General features: G+C 33.7%; 1 protein-coding gene across 1 annotated transcript in view; it reads right to left on the bottom strand.

Moving 5' to 3' along the window:
* DPYD (dihydropyrimidine dehydrogenase) overlaps positions 1-24,996 on the bottom strand; it is an 841,951-nt gene that overhangs the window by 589,642 nt on the left and 227,313 nt on the right. The window contains exon 6 of the mRNA XM_044238740.1: positions 6,819-7,015. Coding sequence (XP_044094675.1) covers positions 6,819-7,015 — 197 coding nt within the window. The remainder of the gene's footprint in view (positions 1-6,818; positions 7,016-24,996) is intronic.

The raw sequence follows: 24,996 nt of genomic DNA on the forward strand, positions 1-24,996 counted from the left end.
ATTATATGAACAACAGTAGATATAGTAGCAAATGATATGTAAATAAATATAAACAATGGAAAACAAATTGGTCAAAACAATTGGTCAAAAGCAATTCCAACACTTTAAAATTTATTAAAGTATTTTGTTGAATTCTCTACCAATAATCCTATGAATTCCTAAAAAGACAAAAGCTTAAAAACACAAAAATTAGAGGCGCCTGCATGGCTCAGTGGGTTAAGCCACTGCCTTTGGCTCTGGTCATGATCTCAAGGTCCTGGGATCAAGTCCCATATCGGGCTCTCTGCTCAGCGGGGAAGCTGCTTCCCCCTATCTCTCTGCCTGCCTCTCTGCCTACTTGTGATCTCTCTGTCAAATAAATAAATAAAATATTTTTAAAAACCACAAAAATTAGCTGAAATTTATTTTTAGTGTTTAATATATGTATATATATATATATATATATATATATATATATATATACCTATATACATATATATTTCACAAATACACCACAAGCTTGTTCAAATTCAAATCTAAACTTTGTGTTACTATGCTGTTTCGATATTATGGGATTGGTTCCGTGTGATCCATAGAACACTTTTTATAGTAAACCAATCTTCTTCTATTAAAGCAGTAGGTGTCCCAAAGGATACAGTCATTAAAAAGTAATCCTATGTAATAGTAGCGCTTGCTGTTTGCACTTAAAAAAATGAGTCCTAAAATATAATCATTTTAATACTATAATAGTTTATAGATTATCAGAGTTAAGGGCAAATAACTCTTCATGTTTTGTAGCAATTAGAAGACTATTTATGTTCATGAACATATAGTAATTCATTTATTCAGTTATCTACTTATTCAATAAGCATTTATAGAGAGCCAGACACAGGCATTAGCTACAGGGACTTGATGGTGAATTTTACCAAATTCCCACTTTCGATATACTCTCCTGGGGTAAAGTTACATAAACAGATAATTACAACAGAATGTAGTACATGCAATGAAAGAGATATATCCAGGGATTATGGAGATAAATTTGTAAAATAAATAAATAATTATTGAAGATGAACCTGACAGATCATTCAGTTCTAAGTCTTCTAAAGTGCTTGCAGATTTTTCATTCTTTGGTGACTTAAGAACTTAACTGTTCAATTACTTTTCATACATAAAACAATTAGCAAGATACCATGCTCAGTGCTATAGAAAATGCAACATATTAAACGGTATAAAAATCAATGCCCTACACTAAAGGAGCTTTCCATCTAATTAGGACATAAGATTATAATTAAGAGTAAATTTGGGCCTAGGTCAAAGATAAAAATCTCTTAAGCTGACTTGTGGACCCTAGCCATACTACGTCAAAGTCATCATAATGCTCTGGGCACCAAAGAGGGGGCTTTGTAGGGTATTACAGGGGAATATGGGCAGTTGTAATTGTGACACATTTTATTCACCAATGGATGAGGTCAGCAGAGAGAAGGGAGATTATACACATACACAGAACTATTTGACAAATGTAGAATATCAATGTGAACAACAGTGTTTCAAAGGAGGGGAGGCTTATTATGGGATGAGATAATCCGGTAGGTGAAATGTGATAAATGATCAACTTTCAGTTAAGTGGAAAAGAGGGAAGGCATCCGAGGACAAAGAAAATGACAAGGAGGAGGAACAGAAAGGGGAGGAGGACAAGAGCATGCATACTGTGTTCAGGGAATGGCAAATGAAGCAGAGGAGTGTCAGGAGGCTCTAGCAGTAACATCACAGCTCTGCAGTCAGATTCTCTGATTACTAGATGAGTTCCTCTTTGTCTCAGAGCTTTAAATGTCATCTACATGTAATAAATTTCACATTTTTATCCTCAGACCTAAATTCTAGACCTTCAGGTTCACTTGGATGTCTAATAGTTCTCTCAGATTTATCATGCCCCAAACTAAACTTTGGGTCCTCCATCCTAACACTGGTCCTCAGACAATTCCATTTTATGGGTTGCTCAAGCCCCAAATCCCATCATCTCTATTCCCTTACCAGCATAATTCCAAACCCAGGTGCATGCCATAAGTGGGTGTACTGATTTAGACAATTTAAAATAGTTATAAGACTGATTAAAATACACCTGTTTTGTATTTTCACCATAAGCTGCTCTCAACAATGTCACTGATAGTCTAAAGTCAGTCTACCAAAAATCTTTGGTAGATCTAAATTCTAAATAATCACTCTGGTTGCTGTAGAGTTCTAGTAACATGTGTATATGCTTTAAATTGTCCCATTTTTATTATCCATCCTTCAGTAAACATTGAGATCTACAGGGAAGTTAATGTGGGAAATTCCAACTAAATAGTGGCCACTGGCACAGGCTGGTTCAGTTATAAGCATTCCTTATTCCAACTGCCCATAAGTGGCCTGTGTCTCCACCCCTCACTATTACATTCTAATGTTTAAACAGTTGATTTGAATTGATAAAATGATAGACATGACACAATATGAATTACTTCAACTCTTTAATCTTGGCCAACTATGAGGAGTTTTTGTTTCAAATTAAAATTAAAATAGTGAAACCATGTGAACTATATCTTTAATATTGAAATTATTTCAATTGTTAATGTCTTTTTTATAAGAATGAACCAAACTAATTTTTATTACTGATTATTACATGATTATTTCTGAAAATAACTTTACTGCATAGACTAGGCAATAAACATATTTTTAAAAAAAATCTATTCCAGGCATCAAATGTGCTAGATACACATCAATAAACTGAAAGAAAAGGAAAAAAAAAACACTAATGCATTTATTTAAAAGGAAAAGAAAAAAGGAAAACTAATGCATTTATCCTCACCTGACATATTCTATGTTTAAAAGAAAAAAAAAACCTAATGCAATTATCATCACCTGAAATATTCTATATTTGGTTTACTGTTTGTTATTGTCTACCTCCTATCACTAGAGTGTAAGCCCTATGAGAACAAGAACTTTGTTTTGTCTACTTTTGAGCTCTAGTGCCTGAGATAATTACCACCACATAGAAGATCAATAAATATGGAAGGGGGGATGGAAGGAAGGAAGGACAGGAGGGAGGGAAAAGGTATGTAATGTCAGGTCATGGCTTTCTGTGCCAAACTAGATGCACTGTCTCCTAGATTACGAGGGGCTACTGAGAGATTTCAAATTGAAGACTGATATAATCAGATTTGAAAAATTACAAGAAAAATGAATTTGAAAAAGACAAATCAGGAAGCAAAGAGAACCATTTGGAATCTATACTGTAGTGGTGAGATGTTAGGGGCATAGAGGTGAAAGGGGTAAAGGGCATTTTAAAAAGTATTCACAAAACATAAATTGCCAGGATACTGAAGAGTAGTGCAAATAATTCCCTTATGTCTTGATGATGCTATCCACTGAGAGAATAAACTCAGGAAGAGGAGCAATATTGGTATGATGAAGTTTATGAAGAGATGTCCAGGATGTGAATGTATGGCCAGGACAGAGAGAGGGGTTAGGACAGATACAGATTTTTAAATAATTTGCATGTAAGTGATAACTGAAACAAGGAGAGTAAATGAGATCACTGGCAAGACTACATGGTAAGAAAAAGGATATAAAAGAATGGAATACAGAATTTCATTGGAAGGATTACTCCCCAAGTTTGTTGTGCTTACGAAAACAAACTTATATTCCTCTATCTGTGCTCTTCTAACAATCTAAAGTGTTGAAGAAACTATTCTTGTGGCAACCAAAAATCCTTTAGTACTGTCAGTGGAGTGTCAGAAACACTAAAACAACCACTGCCCAAATGAAACAAAACAAAAACTTTATTCCATGTTCATGTTTCTTTCAAGTGAGTGGGATTAACCTGTAACAACTCCCATTCTTTTCAACTCACAATTCTTATACTTTAATAGAGCTTTGCTTCTGTGTCTTATGGTACAGGTACCACACTTTAAATTTGTGTTACATCACATATTTTCTTAAAATATTTCCTATTGTTATAACTATTTCACCTAAATCCCATTTTTCGTTATTGTGAGTGAACTAATGTGATATGCAACAGACATAGTGAAAATGTTTGAAATAACTAAAGCAAAGGAAACCACTGCTCTGACATTACAAAAATGTCATAGTTCATGTATATTAATTTTTATAAGGAAAATACAAAATCAAAAGTATATATTTATGCATGCACACTTACGGTCTGTTAATACCGTCTTTATTTCTCTTTGTTACCATAATATCAAGGGCTTTAACCTTTTTAAACTCATGTCCTGAAAAAAAAAAGCCACAGTGGGAGGAAAGCAAAACTACTGATTAATTTAATATTGTTGCCACGTCAAAAAAATCAATCATGTTCAATGCAATAGGGATTAAGTCCTTGCTATCTTTCACCAACTTTAGTGATTTTTTTTTTTTAAAAGTGGTTGTGATACTAATTCACCAGGGATAAAAGAATCTGTTTGGATGCAAAGGAGAAAGAAAGATAAAACTTGACATCACCTCTTTAAGCAATTGATTTCAAATACAAAGCTAATTTAATCTTTTTTAGCCACTTTGAAGATACAAGAGAATGAGAGGCATCTGTAAGTGAGAAAATAAATTAACAGGAAAAGGTTGTAGTTGCAATGCTGGCTAAATTCCAGTGTCAGTTTTTATAATCCGTAACAGTGGCACATAATGCGTCTTCCAAGGGACAGTCCAAACGAGGCTGATTCAACGTTTCATACTGTCCCTAGACACTGGGAATGTTCAAAGGCAAAGGAAAGAAAATAAATCAAAAAAGAATTTTTAAAAATGTTTGGCCATTAATCCAGGAGAATCTGTCCCACTAAAAAGTGTTCAGCAAATACATAAAAATACACAAGTTTAGTGTTAGTTTATACGATTTAGAAATGTCCATTCTGCATTTGAGGTACAGGGAGATGGAGATGCTAGCAACTATAATAATATACCAAAATTGTCCACACAGAATAATTCACAAACAGGGCCTGTTCCATTTTAGGCTTCCTGTGGAAATGCAATTAAGGGGCAAAAAGATTTTTCCCTAGACTACTAGGGTATACAACAATTAAGTTCATATTTTTTAAATTAGCTCACATATTCATTGATGTGTATAATTGAAAAAAAATGTACAATGCTTATACATATGTTGCTAATAGATTATGTTTTTCCTAATTAATAAAGCTATGGTAAAACACTATTAAAAAGATAGTCTAAATCATCCCAGCAAAATAATGTATTAGGTATTTACATTCCAGGAATAAATAAAAAAATTTATAAGACATGCATAATCCCTTAATAGTCATAGTGGTGAAACGTCAGAAAAAATAATTATTTCTTGACAATCAGGTTATTTTTTTCTTCAGTTTATGCTTCAGAACCTCTTTAACAGGTTTCCCTATTATATGATACCTTGGCTTGATAATTCAGTCAAATAGTTTTATATTAATGCAAAGCTTATCTTGGGTTTAGCATATAATCATCTAAACAATATTGAAATTTTATCATTATTGACACAAATTTGTAGGTTTCGTAAAATATAAAAAACATAAGCACATTTGGTCATAATTTGATTAAATGTATTCCTTATGAAGTTTAAATATGATACACTTACTTTGAGAATAGTTCAGTAGCCATTACATTTAAATGTTAAGTACAACAGATATGCCAAATGATAGTATTTTAGTATTCATAATTTTCTGATGCAAGATGACATATTCATGAAAAATAACAATAGATTAAGTAATATTATTAACTTCCCACCAAAATCCTTTCTCATTTTTACATCAAATGTTTTAAGCTATATCCATTACCTACTTATTATAAATTTTATTTCATTCTAATCACAAAAATAATATATGTTCACTATGGAGTTCTATTTACTTTACATAAAGCAAACTTCTCCACCCAATTCCCTTTTTTAAATATGTATTTATTTATTTTAGAGAGAAAGTACAGGGGAGAGAGGGAGAGAGAGAGAGAAAGAATCTCAAGCAGAGTCCCTGCTGAGTGTAGAGCACAAGGTGGGGCTTGATCTCAGGATCCTGAGATCATAACCTGAGCCAAATCAAGTCAAACGATTAATCAGCTGAGCCACCCAGGCACCTCCTCTCCATCCAATTGCTAAATGTGGTTTGAATATCTGAAAGTCACTAATACAAAATAAATATTTTTCATTTCAATGAATGAATTTTCATGGGACTAAAGACTATGACTGATTACTGATTTACAACAATGATGCTGATTAAATATAGAATATTCGTAAGGAAAACTGTATAAATGTACATTAAAATGGAACAATTTTAGTAGACTGATATAATTTTTTTTAAAGATTTTATTTATTTATTTGACAGACAGAGATCACAAGTAGGCAGAGACAGAGAGAGAGAAAGAGAGAGGAGGAAGCAGGCTCCCCACTGAGCAGGGAGCCCGATGCAAGGCTCGATCCCAGGACCCTGGTATCATGACCTGAGCCGAAGGAGCTGAGCCATCCAGGCGCCCCATATCTAATTCCTATAACTTTCAGATGTATCTCCATTAAAGGACAGATTCACAGAGATGAAATGCATTTTTATATGACTGATTCCTCCATCCATAAAATATTTTGCTGAGATTTATTTTAAATTCACAGAACTAGATAGGGAAATTTTCAAAATAAACATTGCTTAACACCAACTGTAAATTTAATATGAATAATGAAATAAAAATTGAGCATTTGGAAAAAGAACATTTAAAATACCATCTGTGAGCTTGAAGCTCCTATATGATCATAAACTAACAATATTCATAATTATTTTGTGCCATCACTTTAGATACTATAAACATGAAAAAAATGTAGGCATTACCTTAAACCACCAACATATTCTTGCTTTTCAAAGATAGTGATGTCAGAGTAGCCTAATCGAGCCAAAAAGGAAGCACAACTTATACTTGCAGGCCCAGCACCAAAAAGAGCAATCTTTGCAGAATAGGCTTCAGGCATTTCTTCCGGAGGAGGGAGAGAAGGATTCCGAATTTGTGTGATATTCATTGCTTTGAACACCTGTGAAGAAATCAATTGCCATGGTTAAAAACTGTAAACTAACTTTTATATCCTCAAACACATTTTAATGTTTCAAATGCATTAATGCTTTAAATAGAAATAGGGAGTACATTTTCAGTATTAGTATGTTATAATTAGAAGCTCTATTGGGTCAAGTAAAGGACATCCTATACTTGACACTTTCTCAATCTTTGGAATTCCTTTCCAGGGTCGCACCTCCTCCGGGAAGCATTTTTGGCTCATTTTACTTACACCTCTCTGCAGGCCAATTTAAGTGCTCCTTCTCTGAGATTCTACAGTGTATGTTATATGCCTCCAACATAACCACTTACCAATGTTTATGTGTCATGTTTCCATGTTTGTCAGCAGAACAGTTGTTCGTTGACTCAGAGAATATATCATTTATAAACATACACACACACACACACACACACACAACTTATAATGCTTTAGGTAGTTTTACATCATGTTACCATTGTACTATCAGCAGTTAGCACTAACCTGGCACATAGAAAACATTCAGTAAATAATTTGTTGACATTTGCTTTTGATTATGATAGGTTAGCTTTTAAAGGACAAGTTTTAAGAATGTTTTGGAAGCACTGGGGAGCTACCTGAAGTAATGGGACTCTTGTACAGGACAACAGCTCAGAAGAGACAGAAAGAGATTTTGGCAATCTCCTAGAGCTATAGAGACACAGGGTTTGGGGAATGTAAGAGACCAGAAATCAGAAACAGAAGAAAGTGCAGAAAAGTAAGCTTAATTCTTTAACTGCATGAGTGAGTAAAAGGTTAGGAATCTAAATAGAAAATCTCTGTAAAGAAGAGAGGAACTTGCTGTACTCTGATGATCCAGAGGAAAAAAAAACAAGTATAATAATAGCTAAAGAAGGGAGAACTTGGCAAACAGTCAGCTGAAACTCTTGGAAAGCTACTCTCTACAAGTGGGACAAACCAGAGGTAGAAAAGCAGCCTGAATCATCTCAGTCCTGTGAATGAAAGTGATTAGTGATTAGTCCACACTGCATTTATTTACGCAATGATAAGATGGACCTTTTGGACCTTCTGTGAAGGATACTAAGTTAACCATAGTCTTTACAAATTTTCATAGACAAGGCCTAATTTTGGGTTAAAAAAAAAAAAAAAAAAGCCTTGGCTTACCAACAACTAAGAATTAAAAACTGCTTAGAAATAAAAAGAAAAAAAGAGAAAGAGATAGAGATGCATATAAAATCCAGTAACTTTAGTTACCAAATACAGATTTTAAAATAACAAGGATTAATATGTTCAAAAGCTACATACTAAGAATGTGAACTTTAGGGACGCCAGCGTGGCTCAGTTGGTTGAACAGCTGCCTCTGGCTTAGGACATGATCCCAGGGTTCTGGGATCGAGCCCCACATCAGGCTCCCTGCTCAGTGGAGAGCCTACTTCTCCCTCTCCCTCTGCCTGCTGCTCTGCCTACTTGTGTTCTCTTTCCATCTCTCAAATAAATTAATAAAACCTTTAAAAAAGAGAGAAAGAGAGACAGAATGTGAACTTTACCAGGAAACTGGAATTTGTTAAAAAATAAATAAATAAATAAAAGAAATTGAAGAAGAAAAAAAAAAGTGAAAATTAAAAGGGGGTAAAAACCCACCTAAACACATGTATTTAACAACAGATGGGACAGGGGAACAGAAAAGGGCAGGCAAATTAAAAATGGGTCAGTAATAACTATCTAGACCAAAGAATGAAAAGCAAACCAGAAGGAAAATATAGAAAGAAAATAACAAAAAATAACAGCAAACAAACATGAGAAAAAAAGACAACATATACAGAGCTAATATATACGTAATTGGGATCATTAAAACAGAGGAGAGAAAATGAGACAATAGCTAGCGATACTTAAAGAGAAACAAAGAACTTCTCCAAACTAATAAAAGACATAAAAGCAAGAAGTTCTAAAACCTTTAAAAAGGTAGATATAGAGAAACTCATGAAGATCTCAGTAAAATTGTTATGAAACAAAGAAAAGGAAAGCATTGAAAACAATTCCCCTCACCGCCAAAAAGACACAATACTGTCAACAAGCAACAAAAAAAGGGCTAAAATCTTTCCTCTCAAAAGAACTGATGAAAGACAGAAGACAATGAAATGGTATTTTTTTTTTTGGAGCAGTGAAAGAAAATATCTTCTCCCTGAAATTCTATCTAGAAGGAAAATATCTGGGTGCCTAGGTGGTTCAGTGGGTTAAGCCTCTGCCTTCAGCTCAGGTCATGGTCTCAGGGTCCTGGGATTGAGCCCTGCATGGGGCTCTCTGCTCAGCAGGGAGCCTGCTCCCCGCCCCTCTCCCCCACCTCTCTTCCTGCTGTGATCTCTTGTCAAATAATTAAATAAAATCTTAAAAAAAAAAAAAAAAGGAGAATACCCTTCAAATGCAAAGGCAAATAAAGACATTTGCAAGGATTATCTGTTGGCAACAATAAAAGACAGACTGAAGAGTATTAGAGGAAGATCTTCAGGAAGAAAGCATATCACAGATAGAAACACAGAAATAATCAGACAAAAAAAAAAAAGAAACACAGAAATACAGGAAGACATAAAGGGCACTGAGAATGATAAATATGTGGGTAAATATAAAGGAAAGTATATAGACTATATATAGACTATAGAAGTAATAATGTCAGATGGAGTTATAAATGAAAACTGAAATGCATGATAAAAAGTATCAGAGGTTAAATTGAGTCAAAGTGCACTGGATCATAGCATTGCCTACGAAGTGGTAAAAATACTAATACTGAATAGGCTGTAATAAATTTAGGATGCATGTTTTATGTCTACAGTAACTACTAAAGGAATAGTGAAAGAATCTTAAATAGCTCAGTTCTTGAGGGGAAAGCAGAATTTTAAAAATTATTAATACAAAAGAAAGAAAAAAAAGACAGAAAATGCAATAATTGGGTGGAGGGGTAGAGTAGAAGAGTAGAAAACAAGTAGTAAGATAATGAATATAAATACACACATGTGAATAGTTACATTAATGTAAGTGGATTAAAACTGCAAATAAAGATTAAGATTATAAAAGTTATAAACCTTGAGCATAAGGACACAAAAAGGTATAAAGGATGAAAGAAGTTATTCTATGCAAATACTAACCAAAAGAAAGCTGGTATAGGTATACCACCAGTATCTGACAAATTAGACTTTCAGGCAAAAATGCATTACTAAAGTTAAATTATAATAAAAATGTCAATCTGTCAGCAAGATTTTCCAATTTTAAAGTTACAGGCACCTAATAACAATTTCAAAATCTATAAAGAGAAACAGTTCAGTATTTTCTCACTATTTTCTTCTCATCAAAACTTGACTGTCAGTAGAAGTGGCCTATGAATAAATATACATATTAAAGGTTAATTATGTAAAATTTAATAGATTACCTCACAAGGTTATTTGCATTTAATAGGTAGCTCAAGCAAAGGTAGTTTTCCTTGGGAGTAAGGAATCAGGGAGATAGGACTTGATGTTTTTCTTGAAATTCTACCCTATACATCACCAACTACTCAAAATGAAGTAAAGGCATTCAAAATATTTAAGGAGTATCCAAATATCTCATTTAAAAATTAGAGATGAGGTGTTTGGGTAGTGCTGTCATTTAAGTGTCCAACTCTTGGTTTTGGCTCAGGTCATGATCTCAGGGTGGTGAGATCAAGTTCCAAGTTAGGCTCCATGCTCAGTGTTAGGCTCCATGCTCAGCATGGAGTCTGCACAAGATTCTCTCTCCCTTTCCTTCTGCCCCTTACCCCCACCTTTCTTTCCCACTCTCTCAAATAAATAAATAAATATCTTTAAAAAATTAAAGAGATTACTATCAACAAGTACTACATGACCTAATAATGTAGTCTAAGCTAAATGGCCCTCACAAATGTCCCCACACCATTTTGTCCTTTTTGTCTTATTACTTTATCATATTTTACTGGTTCACTTATCAGGTACTTTCCTAAAACTATAAGAGCTTTAAAAGCAAACATCATATTTTATTTCATCTTCTAATTTTTAGTGTATTTATATAGAAGAGAGTGTACATATTAATGAGTTTAAATTAGTAATATTTCTAATTTCTAATCATTAATTATTCTAAGTATTATAAATATTTCTAATTTCCAGAAAAACTTAGGGTTTTACAAATTACAGATGTATCTTGTTTCTCCTTCCTTTACTATCCAAATAGCAAAGATTTTTCTCTCATATTATTTTGAATCAACACATCTTTTTACCTATCATTTCTTTTTAACAAGCTGAAAAAGAATGAAATTCTAATTCAAAATTAATAAATTATTTTAATGAATCATTAATAGAAATGTATGGTCTATTATGTTTTCACAAAATAAGATTTCATATACTTTTCACAAATCAATATTTAAAACAAAACTTTAACATGACCAGGGAGAGCTATAGCTATTTCATAAGGGAATTGAATAAATGCTAATCTTTCTTATTTAGTTCAGTATTCATAGCTTTGTGAAGAGTTAAGAACTTTCCTATGTTAAAATTTATTACCATTTACTAGCATTAAATGAACTAAATGGTCCAATCAAAAGACATAAGGTGAAAGAATGGATTAAAAAAAAAATCACACACACACACACAGTATACGATAGTGCCTTGTAGACACTATATGCTCTCTACAAGAGACTCATTTTAGACCTAAAAACACTGGCAGATTGAAAGTGAGGGGATGGAGAAATATCTATTATCCAATGGATGTCAAAAGAAACCCAAAGCAGGAATACTCATTTTGAACAAAATAAACTTTAAAACAAAGACTGTAATAAGAGACAAAAAAGAACACTATATAACAATAAAGGGGGCAATCCAACAAGAACACCCTACTCAACATTAATGGACAGATCATCTAAGTAGAAAATTAGCAAGGAAAAAACAGCTTCCAATGACATGCTGGAACAGATGGATTTAACAGATAATACTCAGAGCATTCCACCTGAATACAGCGGAATACACATTCTCTTCAAATGCAAATGGAACATTCTCCAGAAGAGATCACATATTAGACCACAGAAAAAGTCTCAACAAATTCAAGAAAACTGAAGCCATCCCATGCATCTTTTTTAACCAAAATGCTATGAACCGAAGTCAACCACAAGAAAAAACCTGTAAAGACCACAAATACATGGAAGTTAAATAACATGCCACTAAATAAAGAATGGGCCAGCCGGGAAATAAAAGAAGAAATTAAAAATACACATGGAAACAAATGAAAATAAAAACACAATGGTTCAGAATCTCCAGGATGAAGCAAAAGCTTTTATAAGAGGGAAGTTTATAGCAATACAGGCCTACCTCAAGAAGCAAGAAAAATCTCAAACAACCTAACCTTGCACCTAAAGGAGCTAGAAAAAGAATAAGAAACAAAACCACAAACCAGCAGAAGGAAGAAAATAATAAAGTACAGAGCAGAGACAAATGTTGTAGAAACTAAAAACAAACTAGAACAGATCAATGAAACCAGGACCTGGCTCTTAGGGAAAAAAAGTCAATAAAATTGGTAAACTTCTAGCAAGACTTATCAAGAAAAAAGAAAGGGTGCTCAAATAAATAAAATCAAAAACGAGAGAGAAAAATAACCAAAACCACAGAAATACAAACAATCATAAGAAAATATTCTGAAAAACTATGTGACAACAAATTGGACAATCCAGAAGAAATGGATTCGGCTCTGGTCATGATCCTACTGTCCTGGGATCGAGTCCCACATTGAACTCCTTGCTCGGCAGGACACCTGCTTCTCCCTCTGCCTCTGCCTGCCACTCTGCCTGCCTGTGCGCACGCGCTCTCTCTCTCTCTCTCTCTTCCTCTGACAAATACACAAAAACAAAATCTTAAACGAAAAACAAAGTTAAAAACAGAACTACCTTATGATCAAGCAATCACACTACTGGGTATTTACCCAATGAATACAAGAAAATTAATTCAAAGGATTACATGTACCCCAATATTGATAGCAATATTATTTACAGTAGCCAAGATATCGAACCAGCCCATGAATCCATCAATTGATGAATGGATAAAGATGTGGTATGTATGTGTACATGTATATGTATGTGTGTGTGTGTGTACGTACACATACATACATATATGTATATATATTAATTTAGCCATAAAAAAAGACTGAACTCTTGCCCTTTGCAATGATGCAGATGGAGCTAAAGACAAATGATGATTAGTGAATTAAGTCAGAGAAAGACAAATGCCGTATGATTTCACTCTTGTGGAATTTAAGAAACAAGACAAACAGTCAAAAGAAGAAAATAAGAGGGACGCCTGGGTGGCTCAGTTGGTTAAGCAGCTGCCTTCGGCTCAGGTCACGATCCCAGCGTCCTGGGATCGAGTCCCACATCGGGCTCCTTGCTCGGCAGGGAGCCTGCTTCTCCCTCTGCCTCTGCCTGACTCTCTGTCTGCCTGTGCTCACTCTCTCTCCCTCTCTCTCTGACAAATAAATAAATAAAATTAAAAAAAAAAAAAAAGAAAATAAGAGAAAGACAAACCAAGAAACAGACTTTTAATTATAGAGAACAAACTGATGGTTACCAGATGGGTAGTGGGTAGGGGATGGTTTAAATAGGTGATGGGGATTAAGGAGTGCACTCGTTTGATGAGAACTGGCTGGTATGGAAGTGTATGCCAGCTGAAATGAAAATTTAAAAATTATAACAAAAAATATAGTAGCATTTATAAATTGATATTTCATTTTAACAAATTTTAGAAGTAGAAAACACAAGTTTTCTTAAAAGAATCATTTACTGCTGATACCTTACATAACAAAAGAGAGTTTAATGTGATTACTTAGGACTTTAAAGGCCAAAAAGTTTATTTTAAATCTGAAAGTAAGCTGTGACAATCAAATAGGATTTTTGAAATGTCTTTCTTGTCTCACTCACCAAGAAGCAAGAGATAGCTTAGTTTTGAGACACTGAACATACCTGACAAATTCTATCCAATGGTATGCAAATAAAGTAGTAATTATTCAATAATACAGAATACATACAAATGCTCCTAAGGACATTTTAATTATTTTTCAATGAAGCTTTAAGTGTTCTTTTAAAAGCTGTCAAATATACGGGGCACCTGGGTGGCTCAATCGGTTGGGCATCGGCCTTCAGCTTAGGTCATGATCCCGGGGTCCTGGGATAGAGCCCAGCATCAGGCTCCCTGCTCAGCGGGGAGTCTGCTTCTCCCTCTCCCTCTGCCCTCTGCCTGCTTGTGAGCGCTCTCTCTCTCTCTCAAATAAATAAATAAAATCTTTAAAAAATAAAAGAGAAAAAAGAAAACTGTCAAATATTGAACCAAATAGATATATCTAGTGAAACTCTGCTACTGTCAACACAGAGTTGTAAGTTTTCAGGGGATGGAGGGAATGAGAGCAAGCATACTTCTCAACTCGTGTAACACCAAAGACATGTACTATGATCAGCTTCTGAAATGGGCAACCCCACACTCATGAGCTCGTGAGCTGGTTAATAAATACACCATACACTACCTTTCTCAATACACTAATCTATGAATGAATTATTCTTTTTCCTGTTATGTTTTATTCTTTTTAAGTACCTTTTTATTGCACTGGATTTTCTCCCTTGGCTTTGTAAAAGGCTGTATCAACCTTGATAGTTTCTAATGAAACAAGTGAACAAAATTTTGTGAATTTTATCACAAAGAACAGTAGTTTGTTTTTTTAGAAGTCTGACTTTAAAATGACACTGCTTGGGGTCAAGTCTTGATGTCCATCTTTCTCATGGTGCATGGTATTGAAAGTGGGGTTAGTATTATCTATCTCATAGGTTACTACGAGGATTAAACCAGTTAACTCATGTAAAGCACTTAGAAAAGTTCTTCGTCACATAGCAAAAGTTACTTCCTAATTCACCTCATGTTCAAACTCCATAAGGCAGAACACTTACTGTCCAACATGGTAGCCACTAGTCACATGTGACTAATCAAATTTATATTTAAATTCATTATAATTAAATAAAAATAAAAATTTAGTTCTTAATAATAGCCATTTTTCAAGTACTCAATAACTGTATGTGGTTAGTGATTAATGTATTATAGAACATTTCCAACATTTCTAACATATAATAGACATGACCTCAAGAGCACAATGAAGATAAAAATGAAATAATTATGAAGCAATGAGTTTTAGTATTTGTTACATTTCTTTTTAATATGATATATATGATTATAATGTTACATCACTTAATTTTTAATTTTTCATGATGGTTGTATTTAACAACCAGCTCACCTTCTCAAGAGCTGGTCCTAACTGCCTTCATCACATTATTGGACTCAGAAAATATGTGTGCATTCATATAATTCTTTTTTAAACCGCTGGCAAAGTTGTATCATCAAGCACAAACTTTGAGATATATTAGCTATACTTGCCAACTTCCTCAAGACCAGAATGACTAAGTGGCCTTCTATGCTTGTTTTGTTTTTTTTTTTTTTCCTTCTATGCTTTTAAAACAGTGGTGTTCTAGGTGCCTCGGCGGCTCAGCCAGTTCACATCTGACTCTTCATCTTGGCTCAGGTCATGTCTCAGTCTTGGATTGAGCCCTGTGTGGGGCTCTGCACTCAGTGGGGATCTGCTTGAGATTTTCTCCGTCTGCATCCCCCTACTCATCGCTCACTTTCAATCTTTCTCTCTCAAATAAATAAACCAGTCTTTATAAATAAAACAGCAGTGTTCAACTCATTTTCAACTGAAATACACAAAATGAACAATTTCATATGTACATAATACACTCTCATGAATATTGCTTGATTATTGCAGAATGTTTTTTAAAAATTGCTAGGAAGTCAAGTAAATAGCTACATAAACATTTGGGGGGCTGCTGATATATACCTAAGTACTTTATAAACCTAAGAGATGTGAATCAATTATTCATACATCTAAAATTGTTGTTTTATAAAAGTAATTAATAGATCTAATAAAGTTAATGATGAACTATGTTTACAATAACAAATCTTGTGACTTTTTTTCTTAAGACTACCTATCCATAGATAGTACTAGTGGAAGAAATAATTTAGACTATTGACTAAAGAGCATGAATGAATTTTGTCCTGAAATTCAGTCAATTAAAACAAATCTCTAAAATTTAAGTAATAAAGCATATTTTAAACCAGATCAGTTTTCAAATAAATGTAACTCAAAATTACAAATAATTGATATATAAATACTATATTAAGTCTACTTGTTACAATATCAAAAGAACATTTCCTAATAGATTTTCTTGGAGTATAATTCCTATTGTTTCATAATACAACAAAAACTTAATGCAAGACAATTAAACTCTTAAGGTGAGAAAGATCGCATTCTTTAAAACAAACTTTAGCTGTCATTCCACTGTTAAACTCTCTAAGAGAATATTTTTCTAAACAGAAGATTCAAGTGCCAAAACAAGTTAATAATGGAAACAAATAGGTTAATCAATATCACAAGGGAGTGATTCAAGTATCTAAAGATGCATGGAAAGTATGCTCAATATGTATTTCCCCACAATAGTAAGGCTGGTATACACTGAGCACATACCATGTGTCAGGCTTTATACTAAGACACTATATATGTGATCTCATTTAGTCTTCACAATTCTGTTATAATGGTACAATTATTATTTCCAGTTCTCAGATGTGGAAGCCACTTTCACAGGTAAGGATTTTATACCAAGACCATTCTACTCCAGAGCCTGAACTCTTACTGTTATGGTCAAATTTTTATAGGGATTTTCAATAAGATATCATTATGCACATACAGTTTTCAACAGGAAATACGTAACTGAAAAAAAAACTATTACATGAATTTATCTTTTGTAAGTCTAACATACTTAATATAGTCAATTAACAAAAGATGGTTATACTTAATAAATTAAACTTACAAACCAACACTGTTAAGGAAGCCTTTGAAAAACACTGCACTACACCATTTGGTTTCCCTGTATTCTTTTCTGCAACTTGAGAAATTGAGGTGTTAGCTGCATCAAGAGAAACATGATCTTATACTCAACCAAAATAATTTATATTTCTATCCTTTTAAAAGTGTTCCTTTTCCTACTAATGCAGTTAGAGTATTTTAAGGTTATTTAGTTTCTCTTCTTCTTCTTCTTCTTCTTTTTTTAAGATGTTTCATTTATTTAGTTGAGAGAGAGAGAGATTGAGAGAGAGAGAGCTTGAGAGGGGACAGGACAAATGGAGAAACAGACTCTCCCCCGGAGCAAGGAGCCCTATGTGGGACTCAATCCCAGGACTCCAGGATCATGACCTGAGCGGATAGCAGTTGCTTAACCAACTGAGCCACCCTGGCGTCTGTGGATTATTTTACTTTCCATCAGTAGCATATAACAAACATTTATAGAACCCTAAAATGAAACAACCACCGTGTTATATAAAAACAACAAAAAAGGCTTTCAACTAGCCCTAAAGGAGCTAGTTAGGGGCTGATTACTAGGTTTACTGCTGTTGAAATTATGTTTAGATACCAGTAATGGATCACTGCCCATCTTCTACATACTTTGTTAGGGATTTCACATTTTTTTTTTTTTTTCACTTAGCATAGCTTGCAATCTGACTTTCCCTATATGCTACGCAGTAATCACAGTTGTTTTTTTTTTTTTTTTCCCCTCCCATCTGTAATCCCAGGGCATAGGAAAATTCCACCACAGAGCAGGCATCCAATAAGATTTGGATGGATTTCAAAATTGCTGAACTCATATGATAGTTCTCAACAAATGAGTAACAGTAACCAAGGGAATATAGTTCTTGTTCATTGATACAGAAGGACAGTTATTTGTGTTTGTTCTTCTTGAGGAACTTTTTAAAAGAGGATTTCCTTGCATAAATCATCTGTGATTTCTGACTTTTCACTCCCCTGAAAAGTGTATTTCTTTCCTAACTCCAAACTGACTTGACTTTACTAGCATTTCGTCCATAATTTTCACATTGTTTTGAAGCAATGGAGAGATTATCTTGACTATAAAAATGAGAAGTTTCAGACACAGAGACCATGAGATGTACCCCTAAGCCTCCTCACATACTTGAGAAAGAAAGATAATAATTTTCTAATTATGTAGTGCTCTCTCAGTGAAAAAGGACATAACATGGCAAATGCAAGAATATTTACTAATTCTGATTGGACAGTAACTCTTCCTCATTTTAATCCTTCTAACTTTGTAAAATGGCACAAAATGAAAATAGAAATAAATGTTTGGTAGCTATAATTCTTCCTCAATTACTCCATATATTCTTATTAACCAAGTAACAGCAAAATTAAACTATGGCAAAATGAAAACAGATAAAATATTCTTGGAAATTTTGGGATACTTCCATAATTGAAGGATGAATTGTGTGACAGTAGTTGTATTCTGTGCCCTCATAAAAAGTTTATATTTTTGTGAGCATTTAACTTGCTTTCATTATGAAATAAAACAAAACTTCGGGTAATTTCTAAGAAATACTATTTTATCAGTGAAGGTCTAAGGAAAACCTTAATAAAAGTTACAGATTTTTATCTTGTTGGTTTCAGTTTCCTTGAGTTATTTATTAGCAATATGTCAGTCCGGTTAACTTTTGAATGTTTTAAATAAAGAAAGATTGCTATTTGTGCATCCAAAGTAAGTTACTTCAAATTACATGCTTTCCAAGAGAGGCTTCTATGTAATTTTCTTTGTAATCTGCTTCCTTTTGTAAAAGAAGTGAAAGGAAATACTGAGTACATACTATTCACTGCAGCCATCCTTTGAGAAGAAAAATTCTTAGTCTACTCACATTAAACAAGGGACACCAAAAGTAGGAACTTTGTTTCAAATATATGGGAAAAAAGAAAAACTCCATGTCATGTCAACTTTTCAGTTACCAAAATTATTAATATATTAGTAACTCCTAAAGATCTTATCTCATGTTTTCTTATTAAAATAAATCTTATTGTGAAACATTTCTGGCATGGTCAAAATACTTTCTACTTTAAGATCAGATTACTCTGTTTCATTCAATTTCCACCTTAATTCAGTAAATATCTTTACATGCCCTTTATGCACTGGAAACCAGTATAAATAAAACAAAGATCCACTACTAAATAGCTCTCTAGGTAAGAGAGTATTCACATGTCTTAAATACAGAAAAATTATTACAATCAACCTTTCCCATGCAGGCTTCATTTTTACATATGGTACTCTGTGAGCCTGTGAGAAAGAAAACTTACTTAGAAAGAAGGAAAGATAATGCCTAAGACAAATCTTTAAACCAAAAAAAAAAAAAAAGTTACATGTTATCTTGGAGATGACTTCATCTCTCTAAATGTCAGCTCTAAAATTAAGAAAGTACTAATTACTTCAGCAGTTTATTGTGAAGACCGAATGAATCAATGATGAAAAACTCCTGAAATTAATGCCTTCTCTTTATAAGGCACTCTCTTAGGTGTTTAACATTTATATCTCCAGTTCTAACAGTCTTCAAAGTTAGGTAAGATTGCTCATTTTATAGACAATGGAACTGACACCTAAGTTATTATTCTTATATTACAGTTCTTATTTTTATTATAAATATAATGTATGTTATATTTGGGATTGGAGGCTGCCATTGAATTAAATGGTTGAAGTTGACCAAATACAATTTGAAAACATATGTATGTAGTTCAGCTATGAGCAACCTTACTGATCCAAAACCATATGCAGGTTCATATTAACCAGCACATGAACTCTTTTGCCTTCAGGATTTGCTCATGCTATTCTCTGTGCCTGGAATACACTCCTATTCTTAATTTTGCTGCATTTGATGAACACCTTTCAGGACCTGGTTTAAATTTCACTTTCTCAGCTCAACTTTCAGTCCTTGTTAGGCTATCTACTAGGTCTCCTAGATACTGGCTCCCATGGTGCAGTCTCTTCATTGTAATTCGCTTGCTTAACTGTCGGTTTTTCTTACCAGGAAGTAAGTTCTCCAAGGGCTAGTATCATTCCTATCTTGTTCATCACTCTATCCTTTGCACCCAGACCCTGCTTAGTACCTAGTCAGTCACTCAGATGTGTGTTCAAAGTTCGAGTTGGAATAAAGCTGCCAGGGACCAAGCAAACCGCATTTCTGCTTGTTGGAGACGAGAGGCTAGCAGAGAGGCCAAAGGAAGTGGTGGTGACATGGTAGACTTAAGAGACCCTCCCCAGTCCTATCTGCTTCAGTTGAATATTCGGTATTTAGGAGATTTGGGGGAAACAGCCATAATGATTAACTATAGTGCCAAAGCTACTTGTAAGCAGATTAAGAAAGTAATAAAACAACAGTAATTAGAAGGCAGTCATAACTAAAATGCATTGGTTGTTATATGATATGCCATACAAGCATTTACTAAACTATTTTCAAAGGGCCAGCTGTTTTGTAGATCATCTTTATTTTTGCTTTTATGTTGTTTCATTATTTTTCTATAATTTTCATTTCTTCTCTTCTTTTTTGAAATTTACCACCACTATCATCACCACCACACCCATCCCCACTCCCTTTGCTCTCTTACTAGTTCCGTAAGATAGACATTGCTTTATCTTTCCTGTTACACACACTTAACACAATAAATTTTCACATAAAAATGACTTTGGCTGCATTTCAGATGTTGCCAACAGAAATTTTCCTTCAGGTCTAAATATTGTGTAATTCTTATTATGATAACCTCTTTAACCCATCAATCATTTATAAGTGTGTTTTTTTTTTAATTCCCACACAAAAATTTGTTATTGTTACTGTTTCATTTTTATAATATTTTTATTTTTTATTTCTAATTTAGTTAGGTAATAGAAAAAGCACAGTCATATATACTCATTGGAAATTATATGTAACTGTTCTGACCTAGTACATGGTCAATTTTGATAAACGTTACACAAGTGTATGAAAAGGTCATATTTACTTTATATTAGGGAAATACAGGAAACTTTTGATGTATTAAATCAATCTAATGAACCTTATTCAAATAAAAACCTTACTAATTTTGGGTAAAGCTGTGTTGCAACACATAAACAGTTTATGAATGTTATATCCTTTAAGACATTTATTCATTTTTTGATTATTTTTCTCTTTAGTTTTATTAATATTCCCCCCCCAAATTCTACTTATGTTAGTATTAATAACACTGCATTAACTTTCCTTATAGTTAGTGTTTATATAGCTTATCTTTTTTCAACCAACTTTCTGCTAAGGTTGTTCTTTTCTAAACATCACACAGCTGTTCACAGTATTTATTTTAAATCGATACTAGTCACATATGTTTCCATAAAAAATTTAATAAATGCAAATTATTGTGGTTAATTATATATTTGGATGTGTTTCTACTATCTCTTCTATGTTTCCTATTTACTCTGCTTTTTCTTTGCTTCTCTCTCGTCTGGGTTTTAGTTTTGCTTTCCTCGAAACTGGATTGTTTTCTCCATACCTACCTCTGTTTCTACGATTGCGTGAAAGTTACAGACTGTATTTCCATATTTTTGTGATTAGTTTTAAATTTTTAACATCAATATTTCAATGTTTTTAAAAACATACTCTCAATTTATTGAGTACTCCCTTATCCTCCCAACACTGAAGACACTTAGGACACTTAACTACCGACTATACTCCCCATCTCCACCTCAAATGCCTTCCTTGTCAATATTATATAAAATTTATTTCTGTTTTTATTTTTGGCACTCCAAAGTGAGTTTTTAATAATTACTTTACACTCACTAATTATATTTACCACCACATTTTTCTGGTTTCTTTGCTCATTGTTTGTTGACTCTCTTTTATTCCAGGTTCCTTTCATTCATACTTAACTCATTTTTAGTAGTTCTCTATAAATAACAAGGTAAATAATAAGCCACCTTAGATTTAAAATGCATGAGAAGTATTTCTATTAATGTCCTATCTTAGACCTTTAAAAATAATGTGTCCTTTGTTTCTCACATCTATTAATGATGATGAGAAGTGTGGGGTCCATTCAATTGTCATTTGGTTTTAAAGTGATCTTTTTAATAATTTTCTGGAAGCTTTGATTCTTTTGTGATCTCAGTATTTCACATTATTGCAACCATGGGTGTAGGTGATGGACTTAAATTTTTCCTTTTTTTTTTTTTTAATATATATATTTATTTATTTGACAGAGGGATCACAATTAGGCAGAGAGGCAGAGGCAGAGATGCAGGCGCAGAGAGGGCGAAAGCAGGCTCCCCGCTGGGCAGGGAGCCCGATGTGGGGCTCGATCCCAGGATCCTGAGATCATGACCTGAGTTGAAGGCAGAGGCTTAACCCACTGAGCCACCCAGGTGCCCCAAATTTTTTTCTTTTTAGAAAATTCTAACATAACTGCTTTAAGACTGCTTTGCCAATCTCTATTTCAGGAACTCTTAATATGTATACTGGAGCCTCTAAGCTTCTTAACTTCTCCGTTATACTTTTCCTTTCTTTATATCTTTTTACTACACCCTTGCAAATTTCTCGGATTTTTTTTTTTTTTAGTTCACCAAATTTTATCTGTGTCTATAACCACTTTAAAAATTTTTTACTGATATTTTAATTTCACTGAATATTTCTAATCAACTATTTTTCATACAAAACTCATTGGTTTTTTATACATAATTTTATCTTATTTTCAGGGCTATTGTTTTATGCTTATTTATTTAAAATCCTGATTATGGTAGTATTTGTGCTTCATTAGGATACAGTCATCATCTCTGGTTTGAGTCTTGATTATCACTGGGAGCATTCACTCTTCTAATGTACTTCTGAACTTTCTGACTTCATCTAAATGGAATTTTTCTGTCGTGGCACTTGCTCTCTTTTTCCTTATATCAAGTATGTAGTGACATCCACCCAGCAAGCCTTCTTTCTCCCCTTTCTCTCTCCTCTCCCCAACTACCCAACCAGGTTTCTTACTGGAAGCCCAGAGCTCCAGTCCCCAGGCAATACTTAGACATATTACAGAAACAAGTTACTGTGCCATTAAGCACATGCTTAAACCACTGGGGCACAGCTGTCACTACTTCTCTCTGAAGCTTCATATAAGGCCCCGCCCTGCAAAGTATTGCACCTACTTTTTTAACTTTCTACCAGGGGTAGGTGAGTCTTGTTTTCTATCCCTCATAATGTTTGGGTACTCAGTACCTACACCACTAAAATTCCCCAGCAGCTCCTGACTGCTTATGCATAGCCTAGCAGTGAGAAACCGAAGTCCCTTGTTCACTGTTGAAAGTTTCTACACTTCTGGCCCCGAAAGGTATTTATATTCCTTTTTTTAATTTCAGCTCTTAACTTTTATTATATGCTTATTGTATTTCATTTATCATTATACTTTGGAGTAAAATATGTGGTTTAAATCTTAACTCACACCTCTTACAAGTGATCTATATTGGTACAATATCACTTGTTGCTACTACTTTATAATTTGTCAAGTATATTTGTGAAAATACATATTTTTAAGTGTTAAAACTCAAACCAATAAAACTACATCATTCTAAACTATAAGCAGCCTGGAGAAGTATATATATTGAACTTAAAAAACAAATTTAGGGGCGCCTGGGTGGCTCAGTGGGTTAAGCCACTGCCTTCGGCTCAGGTCATGATCCCAGGGTCCTGGGATCGAGTCCCACATCAGTCTCTCTGCTCAGCAGGGAGCCTGCTTCCCTCTCTCTCTCTCTCTGCCTGCCTCTCTGTCTACTTGTAATCTCTGTCTGTCAAATAAACAAATAAAATCTTTAAAAAAAAAAACAAATTTAGGGGAAAAAAGTTGTAGCAAATAATCTTAACAAGTATACAATTTTGGCAAATTTCAAATTTATTACCCCCAAATCTCAGAAATATATTCTTATGTCTTAAAGCTCTAGATGGTAACAAATAGTTTTAAAATAAATTAATATTGTGATGAAAATCATCTAGCAATTTATCCAATCCTACATTTTTATTATCAAGCATTGTGCCAGCACTGAGTATTTTTAATAGATTTCTAAAGCTTTTTGTAGAAGAATGTCAGATATTCAGTGAAATCTAGCAAGACATTATTATTTTATATTAACTACTGCATTAAGACCAAAAGGAGAGACACAAATCAAGCCTTAACAGATACTACTTGTATCTGCATCCCTGAGAGCAACATTTCACCAGAGTACAAATTACTGATTTATTAATGTGTAATGTATTTTATTCATGTACATCTTATTTCTCCTACAAATATAATTTTTGTACAAACAGTATTCACAAACTACTAGTAATACTGGAAATAAATAGGAGAAGGATAGAGAAATTTTATTCAAAGGCAATTCAAGTTTGGGACAAAAAGGCAAGTGTGAAGTATCATTAATCTAATTACTATTCTCTAATCCATATTCTATTTATAAATGACCTGCACAAGGGATTAACCATAAATATTGATTATTATTCATTATCATGGTAGTTTATCTTCATTTTAGATTAGCTATGTTAACTGATAGATTTTATTGACCACTTTACCAAATTGTATCATAAATGTGCTAGACTCTTTCCTAAATTTACTTATTGGCCAGCTACCATCAAATCAGCCTTAGGCTCTCCAAAATAAAATAAAACTTTAGATATAATCTTGAGCTTCAGGGCCCTTCATAGAATAGGCCCCTTTCAAAGCTCTCTATTTAAATTTTATAGTAGTGCTTCTTATAATTTTTCATAGAAGGAACCCAAAGTTTATCATCTTAGGCTCCACAAACTCTGGGTCCTGGATCTACAATAATCCTTCACTAGCCAGAAAAATGAAATAACAAGAAAATAAAAGGTTTTTAGTAACATACATAAACAAAGAAAACAAATAAAACAGGCACTCATCTTAACAACCTATTTTAAGGGGAACCTGGTTGGCTCAGTTAGTTAAGCATCTGCCTTCAGCTTGGAGAGTGATCCCAGGGTCCTGAGACAGAATCCGACATGAAGCCCCACATGAAGCCCCACTGATCAGGCTCC

The sequence above is a fragment of the Neovison vison genome, chromosome 2 (genome assembly GCF_020171115.1).
Source record: "Neovison vison isolate M4711 chromosome 2, ASM_NN_V1, whole genome shotgun sequence".
Lineage (NCBI taxonomy): Eukaryota > Metazoa > Chordata > Mammalia > Carnivora > Mustelidae > Neogale > Neogale vison.